The sequence below is a fragment of the Lynx rufus genome, unplaced genomic scaffold (assembly GCF_022079265.1).
Source record: "Lynx rufus isolate CCGP_SWC_20201006 ecotype Redwood Valley unplaced genomic scaffold, mLynRuf1.p SCAF_8, whole genome shotgun sequence".
NCBI lineage: Eukaryota > Metazoa > Chordata > Mammalia > Carnivora > Felidae > Lynx > Lynx rufus.
Window position 1 is genome coordinate 119,017,411 of NW_025814896.1, and position 19,827 is coordinate 119,037,237.

A 19,827-nucleotide genomic window follows, 5' to 3' on the forward strand; every position below is an offset into this window, starting at 1 on the left:
GTCTCGCGGGAGCGGCCGTTGGGCGGGCCGTTGTCCCCGCGGGCGGGGCGAGTTGCTAAGGAAATGACTTCCCGCAGCGCCGCGCCGTGCCGCGCCGCGCCGGCCGGGCGGGGTCTGGAGCGGCGCCGTTTCCGCTTCCGCTCCGTCTCTGCTCCCGTCCCGTTACCGCCTCCTGGCCGGCCTCGCGCCTTTCACCGGCACCTTGTGTCGGCCGTACTGCCGGGCCCGCTCCTGCCACGCGTGCCCCCGGGGCTCCGGCGCCGGCACGGGTCGCGTCCCGCTCGCCTGCTCCTGAGGCCGCTGGCCAGCAGCCGCCATGGGTGCCTACCTCTCCCAACCCAACACGGTGAAGTGCTCTGGGGACGGGGTCGGCGCCTCGCGCCTGCCGCTGCCCTACGGTTTCTCCGCCATGCAAGGCTGGCGCGTCTCCATGGAGGTGAGGCGGGAGAGGCCCAGAGGCGGGCCGCTGCAGGGCGGGAACCTGACGGAGAAAGGGAGCGGGGGGATGGGGTCATCCCCAGGGAAGGGTCCTTATCGGGAGCGTGCAGCTTTGGCTGCGGCGGCAGTTTGACGGGCGGCAGCGAGAGTGGGCCCGGGGCCGAGAGGGAACTGCCGGTGCTTGGGGACCGTGTGCCGGTGGCCAGTTTGGCGGCGAGAGCTCGGCCATGTGGGGAGAGGCACCTTCCGCCCACTGACCGCCCTCTCCTCGTGCCTTCGCGCCATCCTCTTCTGCCAGCCCAGCCCTCCAGGCTCATAAACGGTGTGAGGTGTAGTGTGGGAGTTAAGATGAAAAGAGGGACGATTTATTAATTTACTTTTGCGAGGACGAAGAGAATAGACGGGAATGACTACCCCCCCCCCGCCTTAAATATGTGATGTGAGAGGCCTTTTTAGACGAGGAGTTTGACAGTGAAAGGAAGCCTAGGCAAGTAGTCTGTTTGAAATTCTAAACACCTAGTTACTTGGCTCTGGGCACCGAATGTTAATTTCAGAAGCTCGCCCTGACCCCTAAGAATTGTCACTCGTTTGTATTCTCTTCAGGGCCTTTTACGACCTTTGGAAAGCTTGAGTTTTGTCATTCGGTATCATTACTTTTTTATTATGCTTGATATTTTTTTCCTCGGGATTTTTCTGAAACTTACTCTGTAATTGTCATTTGCCTGTGCTGACTGTAGTTTATAGTTTCCTTGATTTGTAATCATTTCATCATAATCTATAAAGAACTTTAACCTGTAAAGAACTGACTTTTCTTTTCTAGAAAATTTCTTCTGGATAAAAGGGAAAGGTGGAAAATTTCTGGATAAAAAGGAGTAATATTGGGCAAAATGGATGTGACACTACAAGGAGAACAGGAAAAACCATGGTAGAAAGGAAAGGTAGAAAGACATGTGTAAGACATGTCTTTGTGAAGAGTGTTGTGAGAGCTAGGCAGAAGGGCCAGGGAAATGCTCTAATTATTTCTGGGATTAAGGGTTTATCCACTTACTAGGTGGGCTTCAGTTTAACAGCCTAATAGTGTCTCCCTCGGGAATTTCTTCAAATCCCTCGCTCCTCCCTGTGGTTAGCTCTGGAATGACAGTATAAACTTAAATGGTTTGTTCTCAGACTCCACTTTCATACCCACAACAGACTTTAAACAATTCTGTCAGTAGTTATAACATTTCAAGAAGGAAGGGGATCCTATGGTTCAGCTCATCTAATTTGGCTCCCGCATTTTACAGCTCAGAAACTGAGGCCCAGAAAAGTTAGGACATTTATTTCTTGGTGGAAAGAATCTGTGGGATGAAACTGTTCAAGACACTTATTGGACACTTATCGTCTGTGTCAACCTGAAGCATAGCGTTCACATTCCAGTGTGGTGCTCAGCATTGAGCTTACTGGGTCCTTGGTGAATGTAATTGTCTGAGTGTTAGAAATATTTGGATATAGCTTCAAAAGGAAAACCTTAATGTAAGGTTGGGGTTTGGGTTAGTTGCTAGTCTGGAGGTCCCATTTCTATGGCATTTTCTGTTACTATTGTAAGATCTGAGGTGACTTTCTTCTCATGTTACCGTGAAAAGGCTTTTCTGGCAGGTTTCTCAGTCCTTGTTTTCCACTCTCTTCTCTGCTGCAGTTTTTCTGTTTTGGGGGTACCCTTCTTTCTAGTTTTCTTTACAAACTGAGTTGTTTGGATATTTAGTTTTCAAAGTTGTTTGCTCAGTGGTTCTGTGCTGTTTGTTTCTCTGCAGGGTATTTCCCTTTATTTTTGGTTTCTCTTCTGGTAATTAGAAAATGACTTTTTTCATCACCAGCTGTTTGGTTTGTAGAGATCTTGTTAGACTATTCCTTAGATCCTAGTCTTCCTGAGAGGTAACCAGTTCGGGTTTTAAAATCTTCCTATTAAGCTATTTCTGAATTTACCTTCGTTTGAATGGTTAAATATACTTAACTAGACCCTCTTGAAGCCCTGTGTGGGGCTATATCAAGTAGTTTTGTGCTACATCAGTAGTTTTCCTTCTGACTTTGATTCCTTTCTGTCCAAAGTATAACGTAGTTTCTTCGCTATGGCAAGAAAATAACTATGACCTGTAGCCTCTTAGTGAATCTTATCTTTTCAGAAAGTGTACACACCTGTTCCTCTTAAGCTTTAGGACTCAATTCCACCAGTTTATTCAGTATGTTGACCTTAATTGCTTGGTCCTAATGATTCCTTTGAGGTAAGTTTTTCATGCCAATACACATTACAAGAGGTTGCTCAAATCCTGATTGATGAATAGATTCAGTCTTAGTACTATTTTACCCCTTCTCTTGAGGCAAGGATGGCAACTATCAATAGCTGGCATTTTATACTTTCTGCCTCTCTCCAGCCCCTCTTGCTGTGGAACCAGGGTGTTTTGAGGAGGGGTAAACAAAATACCACAGTTGATGTTCCCTTCCCTTCTTCCTTCTCCATGGTTTGGAGGGATCCTCAAGCTGGTTGAGGTATGTATTTTGGGGGTTAACAGGTAGGTTGTGGAAGGGTGCCTGAGAAATATATTTGGAAAGGCTCTGAGTTTTTGGTGTCTAATGAGAAATCAAATCTGAAAATAGTTTGAGTTGATGTAGTTTTAAGGGACATGGATACTTTTGGGTTGTGAGGTTCTCTGGAAGTGACAAAACTGCTTTCTATGGGGAGTTAAATTTTTTTCTTTTTAATTCTGTGAAATATATTTGCCTTCTTTAAAAGGCACTATCAATACCTAGGATACACTTTTGAGTAGACTAGCTGTTTATTGCCATATAGAAACTGGCTTATTAGTGGTCATACAGGGGTCACCTAGAATTGAATGTAGAGCATGTTAAGCAGAAAATTCTTAAGATACCTACATGACAGTTTCAATAATTGTATTAATGGGGCAAAATATAAAATAGGATACCACAAGAATGCTGTGGGGTTCCACTTAAGAGAGGGTATCTGAGGCTGAAGAACATGTATTGTTTGATTCTTAGATTAGTGCCTCATCTCTGTATCTTAAAGCACTTTTTATTTATTGAACCAGATCAGAATTCCTTTGTCTAGGATGCAGTTAAGCAACTTTTATAAAAGGGCATTTGATTAGCATGTCGTAACTATTCTTCACAATTCAGAGATAGTATGACATGAAATCAAATACATATCCACGCATATGGAGAAATTGTTTTCTACTATATGATTCCTTTGTAAGTTCTTAAGCAACAGGAAGTTACAATCAGATTTTATTCCTCAAGATTTCAAGAATATTTTACATAAGTTATTTCTATCGCCCAATCACATAGCAGATGTTACTGCTGCTTCTCCACCCTGATCCTCTATTGGGTTATCATCTTGGAATTGTACTTTGAGAGGTAAGGTAAGGAACTGTGCTTTGAATTCGAGTGTGGAAGTTTAATAGATCTGGTCAGTAGTTCTTGCCATTGTGAGCTGTTATTAAAATTGTGCTGTCTGGAAGCATAAACCTTTAGAACTGAACTTAAAGCATCACTGATGTGTAATGACATGCTTTAAACGGAGTACTGATTTCAATGGAGTTTTTGGTTTCCCTTTAGATCCTGTTCAAAGATGCAGTCTATCAACTTTTAATCATATATAGTACTTGAAAATGTATATATGGGTGTCTGGATGGCACAGTTGGTTAAGCATTCGACTTTGGCTTAGGTCATGATCTCACAGTGTGTGAGTTTGAGCCCCACATTGGGGCTCCACGCTGACAGTGTGGAGAATCCTGCTTGGGATTCTCTTTCCCTCTCTCTGCCCTTCCTCCACTTGCACACGCACGCTCTCTCAAAATAAATAAACTTTAAAAAATTATATGCAGACTTCTTTTTTAAGAATCTTATTGAGATGTAATTCACATGCCATATCCATTTAAAGTGTACATTTCAATGGTTAATATATTCAGAGTTGTACAACCATTACCACTATCAATCTTAGAACAGTTTTATCACCCCAAGAAGAAACAATTTATTACCAGTCACTCCGTATCTCCCTTCCTCTAATCCCTAGCAACCACTAATTTACATGATATTCTATATATTTATCTATTTTTAACATTTCACATAAATGGAATTATGCATATGTCTCCTTTTATGTCTGCCTTCTTTTACTAAACAATATTTCTAAGAGTCATCCATGTTGTATCATGAATCGGTACTTCATTCTTTTTACTGAATAATATTCCATTGTGTGGACATTTTGTTTATCCATTCATCAGTTGATGGATATTTGTATTTTCATATTTTGGCTATGATGAATAATGATGGTATGAACTTACATTTACAATTTCTTTGCGTGGAAATAAGTTTTTATTTCTCTTGAATATATACTAGGAGTGGAATTGCTGCATCATACAGTAACTCCATGTTTAACATTTTGAGGAGATGCCTACCTAACTCTTTGGCAAAGTGGTTGCACCCTTTTACATTTTTACCAGCAATATAGGAAGGAAGGTGTCAATTTCTCTACATCCTCCCTACACTTGTTATCATCTTTTTTATTATAGCCATTTTAGTGGGTGTGAAATGGTATCTCATTGTGGTTGTTATTGTATTTCCCTGGTAGCTTATCACGTTTGAGCATCTTTTCTTGTCTTAATTGCCACTTATATATCTTTTGAGAAATGTTTATTCAGATCCTTTGTCTATTTTTATTGGGTTGTCTTTTTATTGAGATGTAAGAGTTCTTTATATATTTTAGATACAATTTCCTTATCAGATATGATTTTCTCCTATTCTGTGGGGTGCCTTTTTGCTTTCTTGTTTGTGTCCTTTGAAGCACGATAACTTTCAATTTTGATGAAGTCCAGTTTCTCTATTAAGAGTTTTATAATTTTAGCTCTTACATCCATTTTAGATTAATTTTTGTGAATGGTGTAAAGAAGAGGTCCAGTTTCATGCTTTTGCATATGGATATATACTTGTCCCAGCATCATTTGTTAAAAAGGTCATTCTTTTGGGTGCCGGGGTGGTCTAGTCGGTTAAGTGGCCCACTTTGGCTCAGGTCATGATTCCATGGTTTGTGAGTTCAAGCCTTTGTTGGACTCAGCACAGAGCCTACTTCAGATTCTCTGTCTTCCCCTCTCTATCTGCCCCTGCCTGCTCCCCCCACTCTTCAAAAACAAATAAACATAAACTATTTTTTTAAAAGTCATTCTTTTCCCTCATTAAATTATCTTGGCATCATTGTTAAGATCATTTGACTACAAGTAATGGGAATTTATTTCTGGACTCTTAATTCTGTTTCATTGATCTATCTACTTATCATTATGCCAGTACCACACTCTCTTGGTTACCATTGCTTTGTGTTAAGTTTTGAAGTTAGGAAAGTTAAGGAGTGTGAGTTTTTCAACTTTGTTCTTTTTATTGTTTCTTCTTTTCTGGGTCCCTTGTATTTCTGTATGAATTTAGGGTCAGTTTGTCAATTTCTGTGCAAAAGGCACTTGGAATTTTGATTGGGCTCGTGCTGAATCTGTAGAATCAGTTGAGGAGTATTGCTACCTTTTACGATATTAAGTCTGTAGTTTTCTTGTAATGTCTGTGTGGCTTTGGTATCGGGATAACACTGGCCTTATAGAATGAGTTGGGAAGTGTTGCCTCCTTTTCTATACATTGGAAGAGTTTGTGAAGAGTTGGTATCATTCTTTTAAAAATAGCTGGTAGAATTTACCAGTGAAGCCATCTGAGACTGGACTTTTCTTTGTGGGAAGTGTGTGTGTGTGTGTATGTGTGTGTGTATTTTATGTTAAGTTGTGATAAAATAAACATAACAAAATTTATTATCTTAACCATTTAAAAATTGTACAGTTCAGTAGTGTTAAGTGTATTCACACTGCTGGGCAACCAGTCTCCAGAAGTGTTTTCATCTTGCAAAACTGAAACTCTATACCAGTTAAACAGCTCCCCATTCCCCTTGCCACCAGCTCCTGGCAACCATTCTACTTCCGGTTTCTATGAATTTGACTATCCTAGGTACCTCATAGAAAGACACATTTGTTATTTTTTGACTGGTTTGTTTCACTTAGCATAATGTCCTCAAGGTTCATCCATGTTATAGCATGTGTCAAAATGTCCTTCCTTTTTTTTTTTTTTAATTTTTTTCAACGTTTATTTATTTTTTGGGGGGACAGAGAGAGACAAAGCATGAACAGGGGAGGGGCAGAGAGAGAGGGAGACACAGAATCGGAAACAGGCTCCAGGCTCTGAGCCATCAGCCCAGAGCCTGATGCGGGGCTCGAACTCGCGGACCGCGAGATCGTGACCTGGCTGAAGTCGGACGCTTAACCGACTGCGCCACCCAGGCGCCCCGAAAATGTCCTTCCTTTTTAAGGCCGAATAGTATCCATTGTATGAGTATACCACATTTTCTTTATCCATTCATCTGTTGGTGGACACTTAGGTTGTTTCTACCTTTTTGCTGTTAGGGATAAAGCTGCTGTGAACATGGATATACAAATACATCTTCAAGATCCTGCTGCAAAATCCAAGACTAAGGTGTCTGCTGAGGACCCACTTTCAGGTTCATAGATAGCTGCCTTCTAGATGTATTTTCAAGGCAAGGGAGCTCTCTGGGGTCTCTTTATAAGGGCACTAATCTCATTCATGAGGGCTCCTCCCTCATGACCTAATTACCTCCCAAACACCCCACCTCCAGACAGCATCACATTGGGGATTACATTTCAACATAGGAATTGTAGGGAGACACAAAACATTCATTCTGTAGCACTGAAGTAATATATGCATATAATTTTAAAAGTCAGATAGTAATACATGACTTTTTAAAACCGAAAATGTAGTTCCCAACCACCTTCAGCCTTTTAATCTTAGTTTGTAAAGATTTAGATAAATTTATGCATCATAAATCTAAATGGCTGGTCATCCATGAAAACAGGAACTTTTGTGGATGTATTTATAACCTTAGGAGATTGACATCAGGCAGGATAACCGGGCTTTTATTCATACAGATCCATTGGTTGTCTAGAAGATCAAAAGGTTCTGTGTGATACATGATTTAAGTAAGGCAAGGCCTAAGAGTCCTGACTCAGGTGACCTGTGTGTTCTGAGTCATCTCCTCCAGACTATCAGTGGTTATTGTTTTATGATACATCTCTGGGTTTAGAGTAGGAAATGAAGGAGGAGGCATCCATAAGATATTTGTCCTGAGGCAACTGGGGACTCACTGTCAAAAACAGACATGGAAGTCCTATGATGTTGCAGAACCTACTTTTAGGCCCAAAAGCTGTAAAGACTTTTTATTTATTTATTTTTTTTAAGCTATAAAAACATTTAAGGCCATCTTTGCTTTCATGCTGGTTTACAATCTAGTTTGGGACCTAAGAGTCTCTTTTCCCCCATGGAATGCTGGATAATAATACAAGATGGTATATTCTGAGTTTAGAGAGGGGAATGATCAGAATATTGGTGTGACTGAGAAAGATTTCTTAGAGCTGGTAAGACTAACTGGACCTTACGGAGAGTTTATAAAATGGGACAAAAGGAAAGGAAAGTGGAAGGAGAAGAAGAAGGATATTAGAAAGAGGGAAGACTGAGGCATGCTTGCTACCTTGCTAGGTTGGGGCGATCAGTTCAAGAGTGGAGTAGTTTCTTTTGGGGAATGGTATGAAAGGTAATTGATTAGGTTATAGAGATGGGTAGGAATGATGACTGAGTGCCTTTAACTGCTTGTAAGTTATGTGGAATTAATCTGATATGCAGTAGCATCCATTGAAGCTTCTAGCAATAAAATATTGGGAAGTATAATCTGGTATCTGGATGTATGTAGGTTGGACTACAGGGACAGAGAGTAGAGGCAGGAGAGAAGATAAAATGCTATTAAGAGTAAAGTAATTCATGAACAAAGTCATGAAGGAAAACTTAGTAGGACTTGGTGATGGATGGTGGAAGAGAGCCAGGAAGTCAAGGAGGTCTGGTATTAAGTGTTGCCTAGGAAAGATTCCATGAACAGAAATAAGACCTGTAGGGGAAGTTCTGAGTGTTTGAAGACTGCTGAGTTTCTGTTTATATATGTTAAGTTTGAAGTGGAGAAAGGCATCCTATAGAAACAGGCAACTGGAACTTCACAGAACCCACGAGAACTTTCAAGAAAGCTGACACGGTTTTTACTGTTTAATTATATACAATAGTTGGGAAAAATGAAGCCTGCAAAATAGCTATTTGGGTTGCTGTTATGGTTATTGCCTGCTCTGTGTAGTAAGATCTTGAAGGAAAAGGTTTTGAGATCAGGAGTTTAAGCATGTAAATCTAAAAAGATCATTTAAAAAAAATAAATACATAAATAAAAAATAAGAAGAGAGATCATTTTAACCAGTTTCCAATAAATGGTTTAATGGATGCTTTGTTGAATTAAAAAAAAAGGGGGGGAGAAACACTGCTTTGGAGGCAGAAGTGAAGGAGAGGTTAAGTAAAGCTGTAGAAAAATTTTGAGGTAGAATAGAGATGATGAAGTAGTTCTTGATATATGACCTTGATCTAAGTAAAGCAAGAGGTTAGCTCATCTGCTAAGAGTGAAAGAAGAGCATTGAGAACTTGAACAGTGTGGGAAAGGTTTATGACTGGCTGCAGTCAATATATTTAAGTGTCAATGCAAAACACTAAAAAAATGCTGAATGATGGAAGTAGGTGCACAAACAACCAACATGATTTCATGACATTTTATGACTAGCAATACTTAGTGGCTCTGATTTCAGGTGTAAAGAAAGCAGTTGGTCGGGTTATACGAGGTTGGATGAGTTTTTCTAGATTGCTAAGAGACAGTGTTGACAGACTTGGCTCTGGCTCAGAAAGGGTCAGAGAGAAAGAAAAGCAAGGGTAGGTAAAGGTATGGAGGCAATGAACAGAGATGCAAAAGGGGAAACGAAAGTGCTTAGAAAAGGTAGTTCCAGGTGATAATATAGATCCAAAGACTCACCAGGCAGTAGAAGGGAAGGTAGTGTGGAGTAGTTCTAGGAACTGACACCTCAAGGTATAAGGTGAATCTATGTTGGGCATCATCTATGGATGATTCCTCTATCATTGAAGAGAAAATGGAGGCACACCAAGAGATAACTGGCCAGTGATCATGTGGTATATTGTAGCGTGGCAATTCAGAAGACAGTTCATAGGTTTGTTTTACTGTCATAAGCATTCAAACTGGAATAATATGGCATATTGTACAAAAATTTTAAATGTAGAAAAGCAGAATAATTATTATTACCCAACTCTTACTCTCCATGCAGTTTGATACATAATGTGGTCTTCCAGATTTCTAGCATATGTGTGTTTTTTTTCCTGTCTTTTTGTCACTTAGTATATTGTGGACTTATTTCTAAATTAACGCATATTTATTTCTAACGTTTATTTATTTTTGAGACAATGCGAGAGACAGAGTGCAAGCAGCAGAGGGGCAGACAGAGGGAGACACAGAATCCGAAGCGGGCTCCAGGCTTTGAGCTGTCAGCCCAGAGCCAGACGTGGGGCTCGAACTCACAAACCGTGAGATCATGACCTGAGCTGAAGTCGGACGCTTAACTGACTGAGCCACTCAGGCGCCCCAACCATATTTGTTTCTAATAACTGCATGTATTCTTTTGGAAGGATGTACTACTTGTAATCTAATCTCTTCATGGATATTTCGATGTTTATAGTTGTTCTTTACTATAAATAATGCTGTAATGAACATTATTATACATATTCTTGTACCCTTGTCTTATTACTTCCATAAAATAAACTTTTAGAAGTCCAATTACTGTATCAAAGGGCATGCACATTTGAAATTTTGATACATATTACCAAATTGTGCTCCAGGAAGGCTGTACTATTTATATTCTTGCTGATCAGGATATGGGAATGTGTTTTTATTTAACTTTTTTTTTTTTTTTAATGTTTATTTTTGAGAGAGAGAGAGACAGAGACAGAGCGTGAGCAGGGGAGGGGCAGAGAGAGAGGGAGACACAGAATCCGAAGCAGGCTCCAGGCTCTGAGCTGTCAGCACAGAGCCCGATGCGAGGCTTGAACTCACAGACTGTGAGATCGTGACCTGAGCTGAAGTCGGACGCTCAACCAGCTGAGCCACCCAGGCGCCCCTACTTCTCTCTTATTACCACTGGTTATTATTAATCTTTTCCATTATTTTAATTTGCACAAAAGGATATTTCCTTGTTTTTAATGTTCATTTCTTTGCTGTTGAGGTTAAGTATTTTTTCATATGTTCACTGAGATTAGATCTACTTCAATGCTTTTGTGAGAAGTAGATGAGGAAGTGAAAAAGGTAATTTGAATAGAGTTGTGGGTTCAAAAGAGATGGTGCAGCTTTGACTTAGAGTGGCATTGCAGGACAGAGAAAGACCGATTGATTGTCCTATTCCACTGGGAAGCAATGGACAAGAAGACTGATCTTCCCTCCCCTATCAAAAAAGTGGAATTAGTTGGACTAATTTCTCAAATTTCAGTGAAATATTGAGTCTCCTAAAAATATTTAATTTACTTTTGAAAAAGCTAAACATTCCCATGGCTCAGTCTTGCTCCCATCCCACAGTTAACCTGCTTTTCTTAGTTTTCTGTGTATCCGTATGGTATTACAGTGTGAGAAGACAAATATCTATTCCATGCTCCCTCTTCTTACACAAAAGCAGTTTACTAAATATAGCATTCTGTACTTGATTTCCTTCTGCACTTTGTTTTCTTTATTTAACAAAATATCTTGGAGATCTTCCATGAATTTTTTTTTTTTTTTTTTTTAAGGAAAGCAATACTTGTGGAACTCCAGATTTCACTAAAACAATTTTAATTTAATGTTACCTAAATGTGTACAAACAGAACTGGGCATAACTTCCATGCCAACAAACCATACTACAAAATCATCAGAATTAAAGTCAACGTCAATATGACACAACTGTTTTGCCAAACTCATTAGACACTCACAGCACGACTTAGGTAGTGACTGCTGAGGTATAGTTTCTTATGGCTTTAGCAAGCCTTTACACACTCATACCTTTGCCAATTCAGTTCTCCCGTCACTTTTCTATAATCCAACCCGGTCCTCCTCCATTCTGCCTTTTCTTTATTCCATAGCACCATCCTCTTTCTGTAAGTGTTATATCGTAATGCTATATGATTTACCTATTTATTGTGTTTATGTGTATTTCCCTCATGAGAATGTAAGGTTTTTTATGAAGTGCAGATCTTCATTTTATTCACTGATATATTCCAAATACCCAGAACTGATCCTCGCACATAGCGGATAGTCAGATATTTGGTGAAGAAATGAGTGAATGAACAAATGAAGTCTGAGAACCACTGGTGGAGGATGTTGGAGCAATAGATAGTCATATAGGTCAAAAGATGGAGAGAAGGAGTAGGTTCAGTAAGGTCTAACCCTGGCTTAGACGGAAGGGAGGGCAGTGTGGCTGGTGGTGGAGTGGTTGGGAGAGGGTGAAGATGATGTGTGGTTGGTAGTGCTCTCTGGATCCTGGGGATGAGACTCAGAGGCAGTTATTGACAACCTTAGATAGGCCATTGTGTGCCCTCCATGGCAGCCCGTTAGATTCTGGGACACTTTCTCCTGGAATCAATGAGAGGGAAATACAAAATAGCTATTTTTCCATTCTCTCATTTACTACCTTGAAATAGCTTTTATTTTTAGGGTGCCTGGGTGGCTCAGTCAGTTAAGTGTCCGACTCTTGATTTCGGCTCAGGTCATGATCTCACGGTTTGGGAGTTTGAGCTCCCGCATCGGGCTCTGTGCTGACAGCGCAGAGCCTGCTTGGGATTCTCTCTCTGCCCCTCTCCTACGCATGCCCTCTCTCTCTCTCTCAAAATAAATAAACTTAAGAACAATAGCTTTTATTTTCTACGTTTGTATAACGAAGGCATAGTCTTATTTCAGGGACAACAGAAGAACCACTGCACTGATTTCCTAAGTATTGATACAACTAGAAAAATTTTAAATGCCAGAAATAGGAGGAGAACCATTGACTTACACGGGGATAATCAATCAAAGTAAATAGCTGATTGCATTCTTTTTGTTTGTAGAAAGTACCTAAAAGAGAGGTGGGGTTGTTTTCCCAGATGGGGCAGAGTAAGCTGCAGCACATGCTCACCTAGGTTCAGTGGTCTTGGCTTGAACTATGGCACAGACTAGAATATTTGTTTGGGGTGGCAGAGTTTTGTGATTAGAAGAATTTGATCAGTTCCAGCCTTCCAACCATGATGTTGTTGCAGCAGGGCCATTGCAGACTTCTCTTCAGGTGTACTATGCCATCAGTGTTGAATGATATGTCATTTCCATCTGGGGGTAGGAGGTGGGAAGGCTGATCATATGGGACATTGTAAATTTTAGTTAACAAAATCTAAGCACAGTATAGTTTTAAGAATATTATTTATTGGGAAGATTCTTTTGTAAATATATCCTCTGCCTAACCTGAGGGCAACTTCATGAGTGAGTTAAACTTAGAAGAGGGAATAATTTATTTAGATGGTGCTTTGGGAAAGTGGCAGTATAAGTGTATATAGTTTTACAAATTCCTAGTGCTTTCTCTTAGGCTGTTTTAGGATTCTCCCAGAAACTTTTCAGATTGGTAATGCCCTCAGGTCTCTTTTTGCTATCTTCCCTAGGATTTTCTTCCTTGAAGTTCACTGATTCATAGAATGGGTCTGGAAGAGACTTTAAAGCCTTTTTTCTGGTTCTTCCCATAGTTGCCACAAACCAAAAGGGTCAGGTCTAGAGTTCCAACAGTCAAACATTCTGCCATCTGGACTCTGAGATCTCCTAGGCTGAGGCTGCTAGACTGCAGAGAAAGTGAACTGATTCATTTCTCTCCCTTCCTTTCCTCCCCTACTTCCCTCCCTTGCCTTGCTTCCTTTCTCCCTCCCCTGTATTTCTTTTCTTATTTTATCATCCCGTTTCCTTTCTTATTTCTAGGCCATGTAGTTCAGGGAAGGGTTAGTGAGATTAAGGTGTGAAGGAAATCCTCATGACCTGAGTGAGGTGGCACAAGGAAGAACATCCTTTGATCTTGAGAAATGCTAATTATGCTCTCTTTTTCCTAGGATGCTCACAACTGTATTCCTGAGCTGGACAGTGAGACAGCAATGTTTTCTGTCTATGATGGACATGGAGGTAATGGTAGCAGATCATATTGGTGACATTCTTGAACCCTAGTTCTAGACTTTAGAGGGCAAGAACAGGTCCTTTGTTCTTTTCCTTTCCAAGGTTCTGGTTGTAAGATATCGTTTCCATTCCTAGTGCTGTTTTTCTCTATTCTGCCATTCTACCTTCCTAACTGGATATTGTATTGGTTTATAATCTCACCAGACCTTGTTTTAATCCGAAAAGCCTCTTCCTATATTACAATTTATCTTTTTTCCACTGAGAATTAAGTATGCAGGTAAGAAAAGACAAAAGGTATATTAACATAGCCCTGAGAGAGTTGACGGTGAAATCCATTTTCTGGATCAGAACTTCCTAAACAGTTGTCTTTCAAATTGTATAAGTTAAAAGTGTAAGTTGTCTTTCAGTTGTATAAGATATTCATTTCTTCAACCCTTGGGGTTCAGTCCAGTATGGCATGTAAATATTATATAACTTTATATGTGGGAAGCAGTGCTCTGGGTGACCTTACCTGTTTCCTAGGGGAGGAAGTTGCCTTGTACTGTGCCAAATATCTTCCTGATATCATCAAAGATCAGAAGGCCTACAAAGAAGGCAAGCTACAAAAGGTCTGTCTTATCGTAATGCTCCTTCTCTACTTCTGTAGGCTCTCCCTTATTTTCCAGTCCTGTGGTTTTTCCTTTCTTGTTGCCGGTAAGCTGCTGCTTACTGCATTTCTTTTTTTTTTTTTTTTTTTTTAACGTTTATTTATTTTTGAGACAGAGAGAGACAGAGCATGAACGGGGGAGGGTCAGAGAGAGGGAGACACAGAATCTGGAACAGGCTCCAGACTCTGAGCTATCAGCACAGAGTCCGACGCGGGGCTCGAACTCACGGACCGCGAGATCATGACCTGAGCCGAAGTCGGCTGCCCAACCGACTGAGCCACCCAGGCGCCCCTGCTTACTGCATTTCTTAAAGAATTCTATGCCCCAAACAAGCTTATCCTCACTTGAGCCTTCTTAGAGTTGCCTCATTATTCCCAGGTCTCTGAACTGGTTTTTATTTATATGTGAGTGTCTCCTCATGTGGCAGATCACCCTGTAACTTGCATGCCATTTTTTTACCCAGATTGTATATAGGCAATTTATTTTGTACCTCCTGTACTTTTTCTGACACTTGCCTTATACTCTTTTGCTTACATCCAGGCACTAGAAGATGCCTTCTTGGCTATTGATGCCAAACTGACCACTGAGGAAGTCATAAAGGAGTTGGCACAGATTGCAGGGCGACCCACTGAGGATGAGGATGAAAAAGAAAAAGTAGCTGATGAAGATGATGGTGAGTGTTGCTGGCATCCCTTGTTTGAGAGGAAATCTGCATTTTAAAGAACTCTTCTTTAATATATATTATTTCAGTGTCAATTCTAAGAGAGGATGACTTCATACGGACTTGGGGAGTCCCCACATTAGAGAACCTTATGTTCTGCTACACTACATGAGGTTATGAAGGGAGAAAAAATTAACCTTTGTGCCTAGTGTCCATAGTTGTAAGCATTTTATATATATTTTGTCATTGTGGTAGGGTCTCTCTGGTTCCTGTTAATGTTTATGTGACCTCTTTTTTCTAGACAGGAGTTGTCATTAGCCTCAGCAGCCAGTCCTTAAGCCTGGGCTGTAGGCCTAAGACTAGCATTGTGGGCTTCCTGGGTCCTCAGCCATAATGAGCTTTCTACTTATCAATCAAGAATAAGAGGTGATAAGAGAACTATAGTAACTAGTGTTCCTTTGACTAAGAAGAGGGTGAAACTCAAAGACTAAAGGAAGTCTATGCAGGCAGACGTTATCTGAGAAGAAACCAAAGGGGTCTTCTGAGACCCCAGGGAGTGGGGAAGTTGGAACTCAGGCCTGCAAAGGCTGGGAGGCAGGAAAAAGGACTGGTCCTATGAAGAGTCTGGTGTGGGGGTACTGATTCAGCCTCTTCCCTGCAGTGGACAATGAGGAAGCTGCGCTGCTGCATGAAGAGGCTACCATGACTATTGAAGAGCTGCTCACGCGCTACGGGCAGAACTGTCACAAGGGTGCTCCCCACAGCAAATCTGGAGCTGGGACAGGCGAGGAACCAGGGTCCCAGGGCCTCAATGGGGAAGCCGGACCTGAGGACCCATCTAGGGAAACTTCTTCAGAGGAAAATGGCCCCACAGCCAAGGCCCACACAGGCCTTTCCTCCAACTCAGAACGTGGGACTGAGGCAGGCCAAGGTGGCGAACCTGGCACTCCCACTGGTGAGGCTGGGCCTTCCTGCTCTTCAGCCTCTGACAAGCTGCCTCGAATTGCTAAGTCCAAGTTCTTTGAGGACAGTGAGGATGAGTCAGATGAGGCAGAGGAGGAAGAGGAAGACAGTGAGGTAAGGGCAGTGGGAGCAGACAGATACTGAATTTGCAGAAAAGGCCTGTGTGGTTACCATACATAGCTTTCAACTCCTTTCCTTCTCTCTCTCTCTCTCTCTCTCTTTTTTTTTAAGTAATTGCTACACCCACCGTGGGGCTTAAACTCACAACCCCAAGATCAAGAGTTGCATGCTCTACTAAGCTTGGTGCCCACCATCTTCTCCTATTTTTACAGGATCCCCCAAGGCCTATATTCCAGGCTTTACTTGAATTCATTATCTCCACCAACATAGGAACCATTAGCCCTCTAACCTCTTCCTTTGTCGAAACTATAACATACAGATCTAGTTCTAGCCTTTCAGAGTCTGTCTTTTATTATTATTATTATTTTTTTTAATGTTTATTTTTGAGAGAGAGAGAGAGAGACAGACATAGTGTGAGCAGGGGAAGGGTGGAGAGAGAGGGAGACACAGAATCTGAAGCAGGCTCTAGGCTCTGAGCTGTCAGCACAGAGCTCAGTGCAGAGCTCAAACTTACGAACTGTGAGATCATGACCTGAGCTGAAGTCGGATGCTTAACCGACTGAGCCACCCCAGGCGCCCCAGAGTCTGTCTCCAAGAGAGAACAGGAAGGTAGGGATTGTTACTTTAGATATTTGGATATTTCCTTCTCTGAGCCACTTATTTTCTGGCCATGTTTCCTGAAAGGTGCTTTTGGCTGAGAGCCCTGGCCTTTTGCAGGACTTACTATTCCTGACTTCCGAACCCAGTTTAGGATATCAGTTATACCCATCTGGCCCTCTCCCCTCCCCTGGATTTTTCTATCATGATCATATAGTTGCATCTTTCATTGTTCTCAGAATCCGTGTTCAGGCCGGGCTCTTGGTTCTGAGTACAAGTTGGGGGGAGGGGGGCAGGGGGTCATCCCAGTATCAGCAGCCTGGGATCATCCCTCTGGCAGGAATGCAGTGAGGAAGAGGATGGCTACAGCAGTGAAGAAGCAGAGAATGAGGAAGATGAGGATGACACTGAGGAGGCTGAAGAAGACGAGGAAGAAGAGGAGATGATGGTGCCTGGCATGGAAGGCAAAGAGGAGGTGTGTAGGGAAGGGGAGCAAGGAGTCTGGAAAAGCCAAGAGGCAAATGTAATTCCCCTGATTGTCATTTGGTGACAGGGGATCTCCTTGCTGCCTTAGTACTGAAGTCCTGGTGATGCAGGGATTTATGCTACAAGTGGAACTAGGTCTTCAGGGTAAAATTAGCTCAGAAAAGAAAGAGAGCATGCTCTGGTCTTTGGAAAGATTAAGTTCATGCCACTCCTGTTTGTTAAAGCTCTCTTGGTGGTCCCAGTGAGAGAAGAAAGCATAAGTGAATGGTTGGGGAGTACCAATGAGGAGCTTGTGTCCAGAAGATCCCATGATGCTTCCTTTCTTCCTCTTAAGCCTGGCTCTGACAGCGGCACAACAGCGGTGGTGGCCCTGATACGAGGGAAGCAGTTGATTGTAGCCAATGCGGGAGACTCTCGTTGTGTGGTGTCTGAGGCTGGCAAAGCTTTAGACATGTCCTATGATCACAAACCAGAGGATGAAGTGGAGCTAGCACGCATCAAGAATGCTGGTGGCAAGGTCACCATGGATGGGCGAGTCAACGGGGGCCTCAACCTCTCCAGAGCCATTGGTAAGGGCCAGGAAAGCATGGGAAAGACTTCTGGGGTCTTACTCTCTCTTTCAGACTACCTAGTAGCAAACTTTAATCTTAATAGGCCCATGTACCTTGCCAAGTACTTTGGTATCTATTATTACCTCTGTCCTTAAAACATCTCCGTGAGATAGGTAAGATAGCTGTCATTTTTGGATGATGAAAAAGGTGAGTGACCTACCTAAGGTTTAGCAACCTGAAAATAGGGCTGCAACTAGAAAAACTGGAACACAGTTTTTCATTCACTTAGATTATGGAACTTTGCCAAGAAGGGAAATGAATGGCAAGGCTTGACCAGCCCTAAGCACAGGTCTGTGGGGAGTGCCTAAACTACTCATCAACCAGCCGTTCCTTTACTTCAGGAGACCACTTCTACAAGAGAAATAAGAACTTGCCACCTGAGGAACAGATGATTTCAGCCCTTCCTGACATCAAGGTGCTGACTCTCACTGACGACCACGAATTCATGGTCATTGCCTGTGATGGCATATGGTGAGCACCAGCGGAATGCCCTAAAATTCCCTCTTTTATGCAGCATTACTTCTCTTACAGGTCTCTGAGCTGGTTTGGTTTTATCATCCCTCTAATGGCTGCATTCAGCACCTTTTCTCAAGCTGCTCTAGAATTAGAGCCTAGGCAGACACCTTGGTGTCAAAACCCCCAAGCCTAAGGCAGAGCTAAGGATATCTTTGTAGGTATTTGCATTGGCCCTGGGGGGCTATCACCTCTCTCTACACTCCTCTATTCTGCTTTGTTGGGACTAAAGAAGAGTATTGTTTTTGACCCCAGGAATGTGATGAGCAGCCAGGAAGTTATAGACTTTATTCAATCAAAGATCAGTCAGCGTGATGAAAATGGGGAGCTTCGGTTATTGTCATCCATTGTGGAAGAGGTGAGTGCCAGGGTGGAGGAGAAGAGGGTGTCTGGTCTGCATAGCCAAGGTTTTGTCTTTGGACCAGAGCTAAGACCAGAGCTGGGAAGTATCCTTAATTACCGACTGATGCCAAACCCTGACTAGAAAGTTCCACCTTCCTTCATTTTCCTAACATATCCTCATGCCTCTTACGCTAGCAAGTGGCCTGTTTGGGACATCTGTTGCCTGTTCCCCTCCTTCTACCACCCTGTCTCAGCACAGTCAGCCCTCTTGTGGGGGCTTAGGTTCCTAGGAGGGTATTCAAACCCTGAAGCTGAGCTGCCCTGTCCGTCCCTTTTGTAGCTGCTGGATCAGTGCCTGGCACCAGATACTTCTGGGGACGGTACAGGGTGTGACAACATGACCTGCATCATCATTTGCTTCAAGCCTCGAAACACAGCAGAGCTTCAGCCAGAGAGTGGCAAGCGGAAACTGGAGGAGGTGCTCTCTTCTGAGGGGGCTGAAGAAAATGGCAACAGTGACAATAAGAAGAAAGCCAAGCGGGACTAACGGTTATCCAGACCCCTGCCCACCTAGACTGTTTTCTGAGCCCTCTGGACCTGAGACTGAGTTTTGTCTTTTTCCTTTAGCCTTAGCAGTGGTTATGAGGTGTGCAGGGGGAGCTGGGTGGCTTTACTCAGCCCATTCCAAAGAGGGCTCTCCCTCCACACAGCAGCCTGGGAGCCTCTGCTGTCTTCCCTGGCCTTCTCCTTGCTCCTTGGGGCTCATCACCGGTTCTGTGCCTGTGCTCTGTTGTGTTGGAGGGAAGACTGGCGGTTCTGGTTTTTACTCTGTGAACTTTATTTAAGGACATTCTTTTTTATTGGCGGCTCCATGGCCCCCAGCCGCTTGCACCCGCTCTCTGTTGTACACTTTCAATCAACACTTTTTCAGACTAAAGGCCAAAACCTAATTGTGCCCGTGGTGTCCTTTTTTCAATACTGCTGTTCTGTCCGGCCCACCCAGAGTTCCCTGGCCCCAGACTCAACCTCATTGATGGCTCTACCAAGCCCCTCTGCGTATTCGTGTGCGTGTGTGTGTGCGCGCGCCCTCCACAGTGCATGTGCCCCACGTCCGTGTGTGTGTGTGTGTGTGTGTGTGTGTCCGTTCGTCCGTCCGTCCGTCCCAAGAATATGGGGCAGAGGGGGCCCAGGTATTGCAACTCCCTGAGCTGCTGGCAGGCTGGCGTAGCGTCATGGCTCATCCTCACCCCCTCCTGGTGTCAGGAATAGTTTACTAGCTACTGCAAGGGG

The 19,827-nt window shown here is 42.7% G+C and overlaps 1 protein-coding gene across 1 annotated transcript; it reads left to right on the top strand.

Moving 5' to 3' along the window:
- Positions 1–152: 152 nt before the first annotated feature.
- On the top strand, positions 153–19,492 carry PPM1G (protein phosphatase, Mg2+/Mn2+ dependent 1G). The gene is made up of 10 exons (XM_047067694.1): positions 153–436; positions 13,537–13,606; positions 14,120–14,205; positions 14,785–14,917; positions 15,567–15,982; positions 16,926–17,060; positions 17,406–17,640; positions 18,024–18,153; positions 18,451–18,553; positions 18,878–19,492. Exons 1-10 carry the CDS (start codon positions 317–319, stop codon positions 19,082–19,084), a joined length of 1,635 nt encoding a protein of 544 aa, XP_046923650.1. The 5' UTR covers positions 153–316; the 3' UTR covers positions 19,085–19,492.
- Positions 19,493–19,827: the final 335 nt, after the last annotated feature.

Coding starts and splice junctions, on each gene's coding strand:
- PPM1G (XM_047067694.1), top strand. CDS start 317: ATGGGTGCCTACCTCTCCCAACCCAACACGGTGAAGTGCTCTGGGGAC. Junction 15,983..16,925: donor AGGAAGAGGAAGACAGTGAG/GTAAGGGCAGTG, acceptor TCCCTCTGGCAG/GAATGCAGTGAGGAAGAGGA. Junction 18,154..18,450: donor ATTGCCTGTGATGGCATATG/GTGAGCACCAGC, acceptor TTTTGACCCCAG/GAATGTGATGAGCAGCCAGG.